Here is a 17025-nt window from a genome sequence, read left to right on the forward strand (position 1 = left end):
GTCTTGAGCTGGCCCAGGCTGCTGTGAGTGCAGCGTCTTGAGCTGGCCCCAGGCTGCTGTGAGCGCAGCGTCTTGAGCTGGCCCCAGGCTGCTGTGAGCGCAGCGTCTTGAGCTGGCCCCGGTCAGCGCAGTGTCTTGAGCTGGCCCAGGTCAGCGCAGTGTCTTGAGCTGACCCCAGGCTGCTGTGAGCGCAGCGGCGCACGCTCCTTCCTTGCTCGTCCTCTTCTGCACCTGGTGGGCTCCTGCTCGGATAAGTGTTAGCTGCATAGTATCCGAAGAACAAAGAACATGTGCTGATTATGCAGCGGTTCTTGCCCTTTAGAGTCACACTGTGCACATATCTGAGAGTCTGACTGAGTGGGGCCCCTCTCCTCTCATGGAGTCTGTGTAGGGAATTGGAATGATTCATGTTACTTGTAGGCCAGTCTCAAGTTTGAAAATTTTATATTTGCCATATATACAGCATAACTAAGTACATTCACTTTAAGCTGAATTTATATGTGTATGTTATGTGTCTGTGTGCGTGTGTATATATGTTTTTTTTTTTTTTTTAAGAAAGGAGTTTGCTCTGTGGCCCAGGCTGGAGAACAGTGAAATCATCACAGTTCACTCAAGCTGCAAACTCCTGGGCTCAAGCAGTTTTCCTGCCTCAACCTCCCAAGTAGCTGGGACACGAGGCTCCTGTCCTCACACTGGACTAAATTCTTTTTTTTTTTTGTACAGATAGGGGTCTCACCATTTTGCCCAGACTGTACCTTCTGATCTCAAGCGAATTCTCCTGCCTGGGCTGTCCAAAATGCTAGGATTACAGGCATGAGATACTGTGCCCGGCCAGATTAATAATTTTGAGATTTTGAAGAAACACTGTGCTCTGCAGAGTAATTGGTAAACCCTCTTTGCAGTTAGTGCTACACGTGGCTGGTTACCACAGTCACCACGTTATTGTGTTGGTCCATCTGCCTTTTCAGTTTTGACAATTCAAACTTACTTTTGTAATTGGTAAGTTTCTAAAACATTCCTTAAGAATTATAACATTTTAATTTTTAAAAAATTTTTCAAGACCAGAACTTGTTCGTCCAGCCACGACTTTGTATCAGCATAACCTGACCGGCATTCTCGAGACCGCGGTCAGAGCCACCAATGCACAGTTTGACAGTCCTGAGATCCTGAAGAGGCTGGACGTGCGGCTGCTGGAGGTATTGTTCCTGCCTTGAGGCGGGCTATAGCACCTGGGCCTGCTCTGCCCTGGTTTCGGGGTGGTTACCAGCAGGTCTCCTTCCTAACACCTTTGGAAGAGGCACAGTGGGGGACAGTGGGGTAGGGTGGGGCATCATGCTGGGCAGGGCACCACAAGGGGGCGGGGGGGGGGGCGGGGAAGGTGCTTCTGTTGGATGAAACTCTTGAGACCTTGACCGTGGCAGCTGGTCATGGAGGCTCAGCATGGCTTTACATAATACATTTCATCGGAGGCAGAGGTCATGATTCATAATTTGTTTTTGGTGTGAGGTGACTTTTCTTAGGACTGTGTGTATTAAAACATGAGCATATTGTTTAGTTATGGTGACGGCTCATTAGCAGAACCTACTGATATTCTTAAACTGTTAGAACATAAGGATTTTTCGTAAGGGTTGATTTAGAATGACTGAAAGGTTTGGAAGATACTATGAGGCAGTGGGTTTTTGCTTGATGAATTTTAAATGTATTTGCAGTATTCATTCAGAAATTTACAGAGCACCTCCCTGTGCCTGTCCTTGTCTAACTGCTGCTAGGAGGGAAGTTAATAGAGCTGCTAAACACTCAAAATTTTTAAGTAGTTTTTAAAAATTAGGTGTTATTTATACTGTCTTTTCTTTGAGGAGTCAACAAGTTCAGCAGCTTAGAGTCTTGCCATTGTTTGTGCTGTCAGGTCTCTCCTGGTGACACTGGGTGGGATGTCTTCAGCCTGGATTATCATGTTGATGGACCTATTGCAACGGTAAGATCCTTCTTTGTAGTGTTTCAGATGTTAAGATTGCAAATTTACCTCAAAACATGGTAAATGAGGTGAAGGCTATGCTGATTAGTAGGATGTAAGCACTCTAGTTTGTACAAGTAACACATTGAATCCCATGATGGCATAAATGTATTTATGATCTATGTACAAATGACTTAAAAAAAGATCGCTAAACATTTTGTTGTTTAAAATTGTCTTTCTTCTCTAGGGCTTATAATCAAAGTGATCACTTTGACATATAAGATATACTCCTTGAATGAATATTTAAGCCAAAATTGTGTGTGTGTATGTTAAATAATTATTAGTGAGTGCTGAAATTCTCCATTATTTTAGGAATTCTTAAAAACACTATCGGTTCTATCATAACTTCCCGCAAGTGTAAATGGCTAGCTCATTTTGTTCCTTTATTCTTAGATAGCAGTGACTCGGTTAGGATAAAGTGTATTTTAGGGAAATCATATTTTTACTGTGTGGGGGGAATTTGATATTTAGTCCTTGTTTAAGCTGTTGAGGAAAGAGTGTCGCTGTTCATAGTACCGCTGTCTATGTGCAGAAACTCTTGTGACAGTCGACCACATGTTAGCGTTGACCAAAGCTGTCTTCTGATGTCTTCAGTTAACATGCCTCATCTCTTAGTCTTCATTCTTTCTTCATTCAGACTTGACCAAGGTAGCTCTTTGAACTTATCTCGAACACTGAGGTGGGCCATTGCATTTCTTTTAAGTACTAGGAAGAGCAGTTGAGAGTGATGCTGGTGGTGCAGCTGCCCGGCGGCCCTGCCTCCTGGGCACAGCCCTCGTGGTGGTGCAGCTGCCCGGCGGCCCCTGCCTCCTGGGCACAGCCCTTGTGGTGGTGCAGCTGCCCGGCGGCCCCTGCCTCCTGGGCACAGCCCTCGTGGTGGTGCAGCTGCCTGGTGGCCCTGCCTCCTGGGCACAGCCCTCGTGGCTGGAGGTTCATCCAGGCCACGTCCTCCTTCTTGTCCTTTGGGGTTAGCGGGTTGGCCACTGACAAAGGTGCCTCTTGTGTCTGCTCTGAAATGGAGGCTGCTGGTGTGGTTCCTTTGCACACAGATCCCCAGCATGTAGTGGCCCTATTAGATCACACCTAAGTATAAAATTGCCCTGAAATTTAATTTTTGCCATATTCAAATGAGCTTTTTTCCCTTTGACTTATATCCTAAACAGTTTAAAATAGTTATAATGTACTAAAGAGTGTGATATTTAAAAAAAAAATTTAAATTAGCAAATTTCATATTACCTGCCTTATTTTATCTTTTTTTTTTCTTTGCAGTTTTTGGCCAGGGCTGGGTTTGAACCAGCTGCCTCCAGCATATGGGGCCAGTACCTTACTCCTTTGAGCCACAGGCACCACCCTACCTGCCTTATTAATTTGTCTATATTCCCTATTATTTTCATAGCAAAAAAGATATACCATGTAAATTTAATTGTATCAGTTATTTCACAGAGTATGAGTGCCTTGACAAACAGGTAAACTGAGCACGGTTTAGATTCATAATTACTAATTATTCCACAATCGTGCAGATCTTAACAGTATCAAGGTTATAAGTTATATGCTATAAACAGTTTATCATGCAGTATTGTTAATGTTTTAGATTTTTAAAAGCTCTGCTTTCGTAGAAGGACTAAAGAAAAGAAGTTTATATCAGATTTATTTTAAAAAGCATCTACTTCCATATCCATGGCAAATGTGTATCAGTTTGTGGCCAACTCAGGTGGGCTGAGGGCAGCATCCTAGAGTGCTCGGGCTTGCGGAGAGCACCAGTGTGCCCTGGGGTGGCGGGGTCTGCACAGCCATGGCTTGGGAGTGTGTGGGCCTAGGCGCCAGCCCATGCAACTCTGGTATCTGCCATTCCAGTTTTGGGGGTAGCACATGTCCTGGGGTTAGTATATTTTTGGCTAAATTGCCATACCTATAATTACATTTCATAATTTAAAGTGTTCAAAGTAATGTTAGTAATTGGGACAATTATCAAATTAGTTTGTATCTAGTTACAAACAAAAGTTACTAGAAAGATAAAAGAGGGCTATTGTATTTCTGAAAAACACTTTTAGAGTCAAATGTGTTTTTTGCTTTTTCCCTGTTAAATTTAATTTGCTTTATTACCACTATTTCCTTTCGATCTTAATAATTGAGGTTGTCATTTTTGTGCAGAATTTAATTATAATAGGTATATGTCTTTTAATTATATAATTACATCTTATAACTGCATAATTTTAGCTTCTTACTAATTCTGTGTTATATAATGTCAGGTGAAATTTTTTTACAGTTCTAATTTAGAAAATCTGGGAAATTTGAAACTCAGATTGCTCAAATAAAAATATATTAACTAAACATAGTTCATAAACATTTAAAATATTTTTGATTTATCTTGTTTTTGGTGAATCTTAAACTATTCAGGTAAAGTCAATAATTTTATTTGTGTAAAATTTTTAGTATACTTAAGTCATTTGATGTTGACTGTAATTGAATGTGGATTTATTTTTTTGTTTTAAGGTCATGAAGTTGTCATATGTAGTCAGATAGCCTAATATTAGATGAAAAGTCTTATTTTGTCACCCTTAGTAAAGTGCTGTTGGTGTCATAACTCACAGCAATCTCAAACTCTTGGGCTCAAGCAATTGTCTTGCCTCAGCCTCCCAGAGTGCTAGGATTACAGGTCTGGCCCAGTGGTCTGTTCTATCTTGTTTGTTTGTTTGTTTGTTTGTTTTGAGACAGAGCCTCACTGTGCCGCCCTGGCTAGGGTACTGTGGTATCATCACAGCTCACACGTGATATTCCTGCCTCAGCTTCCTCAGTAGCTGAGACTACAAGTGCCAGGCTAGTTTTTCTACTTTTAGTACAAATGGGGTCTCACTCTTGCCCAGGCTGGTCTTGAACTCTAAAGCTCAAGGCATCCCCCTACCTTGGCCTTTCACAGTGCTGAGATTGCAGGTAGGAGCCACTGAGCCTGGCCTCCAGTGATGAGTTTTAGATAAGGAACTGAGAGACCTTTTTAGTAGCCAAAGGAAAATGATGTTTTCCTCTATATAATTGAGTAGAATGTGACTTTATTCCTCTTAAAGAGTTAATATTCTTAAAGATTTGTGATTAAACCAAATTAAAAAATCACATCAGATCTTAGCTAAAAGGCAGAGAAGTGATGAAATTTTAAAAAATCAAGTTATTATTTTAAATGTGTTATTAGAATATGGTATTTAAAGGACCCCTGTAGGACATCATTTATTATTGCAGAATCCTTTGATTTATTCATAAAATCAGTTAAACTAGTCACACTTAATCTTTATAATTGTTACAGTGTTAATAGTGTGGGCAGCACAGCAAAATCAAGTAACCACCACAACATTCATGTTTGGTTTTGCAGTACCTTCCCCTTAGTTCTGATCACTCCTGTTTAGATGTTAATTATCAGTCAGTGTTGAACACCTAGCAGATACTGACACAAAAAGATGTGAAGAAGAATAAATAGTCCTTGGGAACAGGCAAGAAATACATGAATACAAGAAATAAGATAAAGTAGCATGCAGTCAAGTTCTAAAATTGTACGAATCAAGCAGTAAATGTTACAAGTCGCTGAAGGAAAGAGAAACTGGTGAGAGGATTCTTAAGTGTGGAACAGTGTGAGCCTGTGTGTGTTCTCTGCAGGTGTTCACTCGGGAATGTATGAGTCACTACTTGAGAGTGTTTAACTTCCTCTGGAGGGCGAAGAGGATGGAGTATATCCTTACTGACATCCGGAAGGGGCACATGTGCAACGCCAAGCTCCTGAGGAGCATGCCAGGTAAAGTCCTGAGGAGTGTGGCAGGTAAGCTCCTGCCAGAGCCGGCAGTGCCTGCACTTACCAATGATGTCCCCTGTGTGCAGTTTCCAGCAACTTGGCATAGACACATGTCTGGAAGGGGAAACCTCTGTGGGATGATGGGCCTGAGCCACCGTACCTGGCCTGCTTATCTCGACTTTAGTACAAATAAGAAAAATGAAAATTGAGTCAAACAAGGCTTTTTTTAGATGATGAAGTTTCTTTTAAGATCACTCATGAGCTGTCGCTGACTGTGGGTAACTGCACCTGCAGGGAGAGAAACTGGATAAGTGGGATTGCCGTGTTTCTTCCTTTGGAAAATTGTGTTTTGCCTGTGTTTCTTTTGGGGTCTTAGCGTTTTTATCTGTAGTTCATAAAGGAATGTTGTAAAGGTATTCGTTGGCCCAGGATTTTCGCAAGCAGAATCAATGAGCTAGTGTTCTAGTAAGGCTAGTGAGAAATGTCCTACCAGCGGTAAACTGAGGCACAAACATGGGCAGACCCCAGGATGCAGCTCCCCCTACACAGTATGTGGAGGACAGATCTGTCTGACAGTACGTGGAGGACAGATCTGTCTGACAGTACGTGGAGGACAGGTCTGTCTGACAGTACGTGGAGGACAGGTCTGTCTGACAGTACGTGGAGGACAGGTCTGTCTGACAGTACGTGGAGGACAGGTCTGTCTTAACAGTACGTGGAGGACAGGTCTGTCTCAGAGTATGTGGAGGACAGGTCTGTCTTACAGTATGTGGAGGACAGGTCTGTCTTACAGTACGTGGAGGACAGGTCTGTCTTACTTAGTGAGGGTCAGTAGTTGTCACCCGGCAGTATGGTAACAATACTTAGCAAAGCTGTGACTTGCTGCATTCTGTGGGGTAATCGCACATGGATACAGTTTGCTCGGGACAGGACTCTGTCTGCCAGGAAGATGGTGGCGTCCTGATAGCAGATGGTTTCTCATGGCCAACCTGGGTAGCGGCTGCTGGACACAACAGCAGCAATGTGGAAGTGGTGTGTTAGGCTCAGCTAACCTGAGCAGTGGGGCTGCTGCTGCCTCCCGGACGTGTTTCAGGTGGCATCTCACAGAGTGAAGTGGGTGAAAGAGCAGGTGTCTGTCCTGTCTGTGTCGGGGGAGGAGTGGATAGAGACCTCTTCCCTCCAGCTTCCTCACTCCCCCTTTCAAGAGTGATACTAAAATAATCCTCTTTTGTTATTTTATTATTATTATTTTATTTTTTTGTAGGAAAGGTTTTTATTGGTAGGGGGAGGGAGGCTGTAGAGCAGCACCAAGGAGGAGAGAAAAGAGGGGAGAGAGATAAGAAGAGAATGGGGAAGAAAAGAGAGAGAGAGTAGAGTGAGGGGGAAGACAGAGGAGAGAGAAGGAAGGCAGAGGGAGGTGAGAGAGAGAGCCTCTTTTGGTATTTTAGAAATAAAATTGACCTCCTATGTTCTGGAGGGTAAAGAATTTGTCCTTCATGAAGAATCAAGATGAAACTTACATAGTAAGGTTCTGACCCTTCCTGTGGTTTTCCTTGGTTTTAGGACACTCACTCATCTCAGACAAATAACCACACTTAGACGCTGCATTTAGTGGCTGTGAAGTGAATGCTGGTGAGACAGTGGCTTACGGGGCTCTGGTTAGTGGAGGCTGAGTGTTTACTTCTGAAGTTTACAGTAATGGAACTCTGTTAGTTTAAAGAAATATAAATAATTTGCTTAAAATTAGAGTTTTACAGTAAGCGCTAAATTATTTCTTGACTAAAATAATAAAAAGCACTGATTTTCCTTCATCGTTTCTGCTGTGGAATGGTGTGGACTCTTAGCAGTCAGCGTCTGAGATGAGGCCTCCTCGGACATGTCGTGAAGAGCAGTGTCTGCTGTGGGGGCAACCTTGTGGGGCCACATCTGACACCGCAGGTCATGTAGAATAGAGAGCTTTTCAAGTAGAAGGTGCTTTGGAGATTCTACAGAGTCAAACCTCCTTAATTTATGTTTGGGAACAGTCTGAGAGCTGTATGTGAAGTGATTGGTCCAGTAGCATATATTCACTTGTCTGTACTTAGGTCTCTTGAGTTTGTTTGGAAGTAGAAGTAGAAATCTTGGAGAAAGGGAATCAAAAATTAGCTTTAAAAAAAATGGATGGTGAAGGTGTGTCCATGAGCATTTAGACAGAATGCTGGACATGCGATACTTACAGCCTGGTTGGAGGATCCAGGGAGCTGGTTCCATGCTGAGGGTTTGGAATTAAGTCCCTTCTCATCTGAGCTGAACGGGGAGTCAGGACATCACTGCCTGGACTGACTGTCAGCTCTGGAGCTGCCCTGGCCCTCCTATTCTGCACCAGCATCACAGGCGTCTCAGCAGCATGTCCGGGTGCAGGAGCCTAAATAATATCTGGTCCTCAGCCACACAGAAACCTGGGACTGACGGGTGTGTCTGTGGGCTGCCTGCAGTCAGCGAGTGTTGTGGACGGCAGGGCTGTGAGGAGGCTCACTGGCCCTGCTGCCTTGATCGCTCTTCTCTCACAGTCTCAGCAGAGACCACAATAAATATGATAAAAACAGGAAAAGGTTGGCTTGGCCCAAATTTGACTTTGGACTAAATATATAGAAAAATAAGATGGGGGCGGTGCTTATGGCTCAAAGTGGTAGGGCACTGGCTCCGTATACTGCAGGTGGTGGGTTCAAACCCAGCCTCCAGCCAAAAAAAAAAACTTAATTAAAAAAATAAGATAAACTGAGGTTTAACTCTTGACACTGATTTCTTGTTTTTTCTTTTGACCATACTTTATCACCTTAAGTCATGTGTTGTTTCCATGTTTTAATTTCTTAGAATGTATCTTAAAATCAGTTGAAAATCAGTTGAGCTGCGGCTGTAGGGTGGCTGCTATGTGCATGTGGACTTAGCGGCTAGGCCAAAGGCAACACCTTGGGTTGGGGGGGATGGATGGTCACGTGCAGAAAGACGTCAGCTCAGGAGAAGCCTGGAAGGGTTTGTTAGCAGGTGTGTGAGGGAGGCCTTGGCTGGGCAGGTTGGTGATGCCCTCTGTGCTGTGGGAAGCGTGTGGGCTGAGGAAGGCAGGGGCTAGCCTGGCCACAGAGACGTACTCGGGTCAGTGGCTGCAGAGCTTTTTCTGGAATGGCCACCTAAATCTGATGAGAATATGGAAGTGGATGCTGAAAGTCATGGCGTGGGAGTTGGCTTCAGAGTGGGCGAAGGATGTGGGCAGAGCTGATAGCAAGGAGGTGAAGCAGCTCTGCTTTCCTTCCCTAGTCAGAGGCAGTGCGTAGAGAGGGTGGAGCAGTCCAGGGCTGGAGGTCGGCGAGGCCAAGTCAGGGAAGGCAGGGAAGGACCAGCTGCCGTGGGACGTTGTGTAGGTCAGAGAGGCGCTCATTGCTGCATGAGCATGATGTTCTTACGGTTTTTAAAAATATCATAGCCATTCATTTGCATTTTAATTTCCAAATGTGACATGAAAGAATCTAGAATGGTTAATCAATAGTGGATAAATTGTGCACTTAAGAAAAATCAAAGCTTATAAAATAGAATTGATAATTTAATCACTGTGTATCTACATTCAGGCTGATGTGAAGCCAGAGGAAGATTCCTGGTTTCTTTTTCTTTTTTTTTTTTTATGGCCAGGGCTGGGTTTGAACCCGCCACCTCTGGCATATGGGGCCTGTGCCCTACTCCTTTGAGCCACAGGTGCTGCCCCAGATTCCTGGTTTCATTAGTAGGAACTCAGAAGTGAAATATGACAGATGTTCACATTGTGCTCCTGAAAACTACATTATCCAAACACTGTGGGGCTGTCAGTGTGGCTCCTGAGAACCACTCTGGAGGAGACTCAGAGTGTAGGCTGCAGAAAACAGTGCAGGCCTTTGCAGGGAACTGAGCTGCTTTCCCTGTATGGAGATGAAGAGTAGCCCCAACATTTTTATGCTTTTGTAGCAAATATGGGGTCCCCAGAGAAAGTACTGAGAGGAGCCTCGTAACGTGTTTGTAAGGAACACATGACGAGTCTGTGTTTATGAGGAACGTGTGACAAGGTCTATGTGTTAGGCTCTACCTGAGGAGTGGTCGGTGGTGAGCGGCTGTGTGGCTGTCTCAGAAGGCAGTGTGAGCAGTGGGCGTCTGCTGTGAGAAGGTCAGAACGGTGCGTTTGGGGTTCGTGTGTCCGGAGAGGGTGGACTCAGGGATGCTGGAGGTGTGGGAGACGCAGGTGTCAGGACGTGTGATTTGTAATGACTCTAGTCAGCTTATTTCCCAGTGAACACATCTGCCAGAATCCTGATAAAGTTAAGAAGATAAATAAACCTCCCACAGATGGTATCTAAACATTTTGCATAACTTTATTTGCAATACTGGGGGGAAAGAGATACCCCGAAGACCAGTACACGTGCGGTTCTGTGTGCACGTCAGATGTTTTAAACCACAGACGGTCCTTGGTGAGACCTCTTGGCTTCAGATTGTCCGTAATGGGCCGGTGGTCCAGTGGGGTGGACAGAAAGCCTCGAGTAGTTACAAGTGGGGGTTATTCCCTCAGAGCTCACTTACAGCACAGCACGGCTGGTGTCACTTCACACACTTCTTGGTGCCTTTACATTGAGAGTTAATTTCAGTTGCAGAGGCTTTGTCTGTTAAGTGAGCAATCTCCTTTTTACAGTTTTAGCAGTAAAGGTACATTCTTTGATTTAGGCTTCAGGAGAACAGTGAAGCTTGCCCTGTTCCAGTAGTAGGATGTTAGGAGGGACTTGTAGGTGTGTGGCGCCCGTGGTGGCACCTCAGGGAGGCGCTGGGCCTCACTTCTCAGGGAGCACTGAGGACAGAGTTTTGAGCTTCTTGATTAAACCTTGGCTGCGCCTCCAGCATGTCCGTCAGAGCCATAGTGGTTGACGAGGGCAGCACTGAGTTGCGTGCACCCTGCCCTGTGACGTGCTTCGCTGGGCGTGGAGGTGACAGGAAGCCCTGCCTGTCGCTGACCAGGCTTCGTGGCCACCTCCATGTTCATTGCCCGAGGGGTGATGTGTCAGTGCCTCTTGCTTTTTACACTAATTAAACTCACTGGAAAGGTGTACGCTATCCAAATCTGTCATCAGTTTCCTCTAAATAAAAATTCTGCCTTGAAAACAATTTTTCTTTTTTTTTTTTTTTTTGTCTTTTGAAATTTTGTTTCAAATATCTTTGTCTTTGGTCCCACATTGTCACCCCTTTCCTCCCCCAGGGAAGTGCTATTGAATCACATATGTCGTTATCCACTTTAAAGCTCTGTTCTTGGAACCACATCCTTCACTGCACCTTCTGTCCTCTAGAATCCTCACTGCTCTGAGGCCAGGCAGCTGGAGGCTGAATAACAGCCCTTTCTGCACGTGTTCTTGCTGTTTTCCGGGTGTCCAGCCCACGTGGCAGTCCGGGCCTCACATCAGTATCAGATTCTGTTATTGCTATGGTGTGATCTGGACCTTTGCACAGAGTTATGAGTTCACATGCATTTTATACTTGTGTATCTTTGTCCTCTGTTTAAGAATTTAGATTTTGATGAGCATTAGAATCATACCTCCTCCCCCATTTCTCTGCTGACCAAGCAGTACACGGTGACCCAGGACATAGAATCCCCGTAGTGGCACCTGGTGCTTCACTAGTAGAAAGGACTTTGTTAGAAAGTGCACGGCGCCATCTCTTCCTCCTCTCCTCTTATGTATCCCACTCATCCTGCTCTTAGGAAGGGCAAGACTGGTTCTGGCCTGACTGTGTGTGTGCCGCATTTATCTCCTCATCTAGGTAGCTCGTAAGTGAGAGTGTCTGGGGAGTCAGTTTGGCTGTGCTGTAAAGACTTCTCGTGATCACCCTCCGAGGGCCTGGCTCCGCTTTGAACTGTCCCGTGCATTACGTAACAATATTCTTTGAAGAAGAAACACAAAGCACAAGCACAGAGCTGTGGTAACCTTTCCCTTCTGATGGTGTTTGACCTCATGAAGGACAAAACGCCAGGTCTGAGCCCATTCACTTTCCAGTAAATGTCCTTTTGGTCTCCAGAAAGCTGGGGAATAGTAAATGTTTCATGCACAGTAGGCAGACTGATTATAACGGAGCCATAAAATAAAGCTCAATAGTACCGCACTATTGTAAAATAACCTTTTTGTATTTAACTCTTAAATATGGTTGTATTTTGTTTCATGCCATTCCTTGCGAGGTTCTTATTTTAGGTATGGTAATGTAAATCTACCTGAAATATGGCAAATTCTTATTTAGACTGAACAGCACAGAAGGCGATTACAAAGAAAGGTTATTTCTCGCTCAGGAAAGCTGGTGGGTGCAGGGAACGAGGGGAGGGCACGGTGCTGACGGCCTGTGCTTCTGCTTCCCGCCTGACAGCAGCTCTTGCTTTGCAGAGTTCTCTGGAGTGCTGCATCAGTGTCACATCCTGGCCTCCGAGATGGTCCATTTCATTCATCAGATGCAATATTATATCACATTTGAGGTATTTTTCAATCATCCTGGCAATTTTAACTTAAATAGGTCATGTCTAATGCTTTAGAAGATGGCATGTTTTATAAAAGATGCTACTCCAGGAAGAGCACGACCTCATCTGGAAGTTCTATACTGTCATCCCCAGGTACTCGAGTGCTCTTGGGATGAACTCTGGAATAAAGTGCAGCGGGCCCAGGACCTAGACCACATCATTGCGGCCCACGAGGTGTTCCTGGACACCATCATCTCTCGCTGCCTGCTGGACAGCGACTCCAGGGTAAGGCTCCAGAAACCAAACAACCACCTGCTTTTCTTGGGTTCTCGTGCAGTGGAGAATCCCAGGAATCCCCTGATGCAGCCACATTGGTAATTAGGTCAGTTTTATTGTAAGTAGTGCTGACATTAGGATGTGTGCTCACCTGGGTCTGAAAATGGTAGAAAGCAGTGGTGGGTGCCACATGTCGTGGTGGGACAGTAACATCCCACCTTGGTGTTCAAAAGAAAAAAATTAACCATGAGTGAGGAGTTTGAGTGACAGATGGATAAGATGTGCACAAAATAAACTAAGCCGCACAACCTGAGAACAGAACACATGGAAGCGTGTACGAAAGTTCAGAGGAAAGGCATGAAGAAACGGAGAGCCCGTGGAGTTGTGTTTTCATTTTCCTGCTCTCGTAGGATAATAGTCTTTTCTGTATTTTACCTTCTTTAATTCGGTATCTGACTGCATGAGTTAGAGTCAAACCCTAACGTGCCCATGGCCCTCAGGGCCTGCGTTCTGGATGTGGTTGTTCTGTGTGGTGCATCTTTTTGGAGTTGCAGTTTTGTTTAAAGGTCTAGGGCAAGAAGGAGCACGTTGCTTCCACTGGCAACAGATGCATCGTGAATGGGCATGATTTCAGTGCACTTTTACGTGAAGTCTCTGAAGATGCCTCTGACTTGGTTGGTTCCTGTGACTCAGTGAGTAGGGCGCCGGCCCCATATACTGAGGGTGACAGGTTCAAACCCAGACCCGGCCAAGCTGCAACAAAAAAAATAGCTGGGCGTTGTAGCGGGTGCCTGTAGTCCCAGCTACTCTGGAGGCTGAGGCAAGAGAATTGCCTAAGCCCAAGAGCAGGAGGTTGCTGTGAACTGTGACACTACAACACTCTAATGAAGGTGACAAAAGTGAGACTCTGTCTCCAAAAAAGAGAAAAAAGATGCCTCTGGTTCACAGAGGGCTTCTTCCCCCACATCTGCATGCTCTGGCTGCCCAGCGCCATGCTGCTTTAGGGCTTTCATTCTGTCTCAGTTCAAGTGTGTCTGCACTAGCAAGCATAAGTATTTTGATAACACTGAATTTCATCATTAAAGAATTATCAATTGGGGCCGTGCCTGTGGCTCAAAGGAGTAGGGCGCCAGCCCCATATACTGGAGGTGGTGGGTTCCAACCCAGCCCTGGCCAAAAACTGCAAAAAAAAAAAAAAAAAAGAATTATCAGTTATATGTGTGAAAACACTGTTGAGATCAAGAATGTTTATAGAATATGTTTTATATGTTTTTATAAATTTATTGAAATAATGACACAAAATTAAAGCATTTTGAATATATTAGTAACTTATACCTCAAGAGGTTTGGAGACCTTTTAAATAATCTCTATCACTAACCTAAAGCAGGCCAAAATTAGAGACAGTGTCGTAGATTCTGTCAGTTGACAGGGTTCTCTGTCAGCAGGTGTTGGTCAGTAGCCTCTGCCACTGTCGGGTGTGCCAGTGTGGTGACCAGCAGGACAGAGCCCCAGCCCTGGGGGATGTGGTGGCCACGTGCACATGGGACAGGGCCCTGTAGGCCGCCCAACCGAAGGCCACATGCTTAATAGCTTTCCATCTGTGTTCTCACGTTTTCAAAGGGCCTGGGGTTAGTCTATCTTGAACAGGTTTGTAAGATCCAATTATATAGTTAAAGTAAAACGTTTGCCATAGCAGCTGGCACATGGGTGTTAGTTTCTTTTATTTTTAAGCAAAAGTCACAGGACAAAGAACTCCACACTGTTGAGAGGAGAACCCAGTCTGTGCTGTCCATGTTGGTCACAGGCTGCCTCTCACAAGGAGCAGCGTCGCTCAGTCACAGCCCTGCGTCATTTGCCAAGTCAAGTCTAGGTTGTGTTTGTTGCTGTGTAGTCTGAAGACCTGGTCTTGCACCGGTAACTATGGTGCAGGGAGAGTGTGAAGTGTTCACTCTGCAGTACCTGAGTCTCCTGCGTTGGCTTGTTCTGAAACCCGTCTGGCAAACGTTCATTTCAGTCTCATCTCTCCTGAAGTCAGACATGAGCTGAACCGTGCTACGATCACCTAGCCAAGGAATTTTGAACCCAAGTGTTGCTGTCCCTTTGTAAAGGAAAATATTTTAGCAGAATAAAATGTGGACCTCAGCCAGCTGGGGCTGAGATGTGGCCACGAATGTCGTCACTGACTGTGAAGCTGTTTTCTCAAGAGTCTGCTCAGCTTCTCATCAGATCAGCTGCACTGAGTCTTCCCAGCCACGGGCTAGGACCTGCCCCAGTATTCTAGATTTTTTATACTTCTCCGTACACTTATATCATTTTTCTCCCATAAACTTCTTACAAATCCTTTTTTTGTGTGTGTGTGTGATTGTCAATGCATTGGTGAAATTTGGCCGGCCAGGAACGCTGCTGATTTTGCTACTTTGACCTTTTACCTGTTTCTTCTATTCTAGTATTTTCTTGAATGGTGCAGTACTTCCTTGAGTGTATTTTCTGCAGGTTAAGAGCAGCATTATTTCTTGGATTCCGTGCTGTGTGCCTTCTGCTCAGGTGTTAGTTGGGTCAGCTCTGCGCACCAGGGGTCTCTGCTTTACTCACGGTGTTGAAGGGAGCATTGCTGTTTCACCATTGCTATGGTGTTTACAAAGACATCTGGTAGGACCTTTGTCACTTACGGAGGGTTTGATCTAGTCCTGGTTTAGTTAGATGCTTCATTTCAATTATTGACCTGGTGTTCGATTTTATCACAGTTCTCTTTCTAGGCACTATTGAAATTCCACCCCTTTCAAATTGTTAATGGATTTTATTTTTACCCTAAGATGGCGGAGAGTAGAGTTAACCTTTCTCTTACTCATAGTGCACTGGCATCAGCAGTTCACGAGTGCTCTTTGGGGTCTAATCGTGTCCCTGCCCCGCACTTCTCACCATTTGCATCAGTTTCAGGGTCTTTGCTATGTGGCCTTTGCTGTGTGCCCCTGTATCTTTAATTTACATTAATGAATTTGTGCTGTACCTGTCACTGTTTCCTTTTTCTTTTTATGCCATGTTAGGAGAAAATTAATAAAAATGATGACAGGTGTATCCTGGGAAGTGTGACTGACAGCTCACAGCAGTGACTAGATGTGTGCTGTGACGTCGGTAGGTTTAAAACATTGAGTCCCTGAGCTGCGCCTGTGGCTCAGTGAGTAGGGCGCTGGCCCCATATACTGAGGGTGGCAGATTCAAACTCGGTCCTGGCCGAACTGCAACCAAAAAATAGCCTGGCATTGTGGCGGGCGCCTGCAGTCCCAGCTACTCGGGAGGCTGAGGCAAGAGAATCGCTTAAGCCCAGAAGTTGAAGGTTGCTGTGAGCTGTATGATGCCACGGCACTCTACTGAGGGCAACAATGTGAGATTCTGTCTCTACAAAAAAAAAAAAACAACCCATAACATTGAGTCCTGACCGACCGCTAGCAGCAGTGACTGGAGATGTGTGCTGTGACGTTGGTGGGTTTAAACACTGAGAACCTTTCCCTCAGTGGTAAGCATTCCTTTTATTTCTGGTATAAAATATGATACAAGTTTTTTTTATAAACCTTGCTGTATCTGTCTTTTATATTATACTAAGAATTTTCTTTCTTATAGTTTCTATTATCTGGTTTTGATATATCTCAGAAAAATCATGTGAGGCGCTTTCCTAGTCTTTTCTAATCTTTGGAATAGTCCCACTGATAACTGCCTATTGTCTGGCTTTGAAATTGGGGGTAGAGCTTCTTTGCTGCCATGCTGTTCTGAGAATTGGAGATGGTTTGCATAGAGTGCTGGGTGCCCGGGACCCAGTGTGTGGGGTTTGAATTGGAGATGGTTTGCATACAGCACTGGGTACCAGGGACCCAGTGTATAGGGTTTGGATTGGAGATGGTTTGCATGTGGGGTTTGAATTGGAGGTGGTTTGCGTACAGCGCTGGGCACCAGGACCCAGTGTGTAGGGTTTGAATTGGAGATGATTTGCATACAGCGCTGGGCGCCAGGGACCCAGAGTGTAGGGTTTGAATTGGAGATGGTTTGTATACAGCGCTGGGCATCAGGGACCCAGTGTGTAGGATTTGAATTGGAGATGGTCTGTGTACAGTGCTGGGCGCCAGGGACCCAGTGTGTGGGGTTTGAATTGGAGATGGTTTGTGTACCGCTCTTGGCGCCAGGGACCCAGAGTGTAGGGTTTGAATTGGAGATGGTTGGTATACAGCGCTGGACACCAGGGACCCAGTGCGTAGGGTTTGAATTGGAGATGGTTTGTGTACAGCGCTGGGCACCAGGGACCCAGTGTGTGGGGTTTGAATTGGATATGGTCTGTGTACAGCGCTGGGCGCCAGGGACCCAGTGTGTAGGGTTTGAATTGGAGATGGTTTGTGTACAGCGCTGGGCACCAGGGACCCAGTGTGTGGGGTTTGAATTGGAGATGGTTTGTATACAGCACTGGGCATCAGGGACCCAGTGTGTGGG

The 17025-nt window shown here is 45.1% G+C and overlaps 1 protein-coding gene across 2 annotated transcripts in view; it reads left to right on the forward strand.

The window, feature by feature from the left end:
• The window catches only part of TUBGCP3 (tubulin gamma complex associated protein 3), an 86158-nt gene that overhangs the window by 58777 nt on the left and 10356 nt on the right, over positions 1-17025 (forward strand). For both annotated transcript variants that reach the window (XM_012811527.2, XM_023519180.1), the window contains 5 exons: positions 1061-1196; positions 1907-1975; positions 5657-5792; positions 12203-12291; positions 12427-12558. In XM_012811527.2, coding sequence (XP_012666981.1) covers positions 1061-1196; positions 1907-1975; positions 5657-5792; positions 12203-12291; positions 12427-12558 — 562 coding nt within the window. The remainder of the gene's footprint in view (positions 1-1060; positions 1197-1906; positions 1976-5656; positions 5793-12202; positions 12292-12426; positions 12559-17025) is intronic.

The sequence above is a fragment of the Otolemur garnettii genome, unplaced genomic scaffold (genome assembly GCF_000181295.1).
Source record: "Otolemur garnettii isolate 467f Iridium unplaced genomic scaffold, OtoGar3 scaffold00161, whole genome shotgun sequence".
Lineage (NCBI taxonomy): Eukaryota > Metazoa > Chordata > Mammalia > Primates > Galagidae > Otolemur > Otolemur garnettii.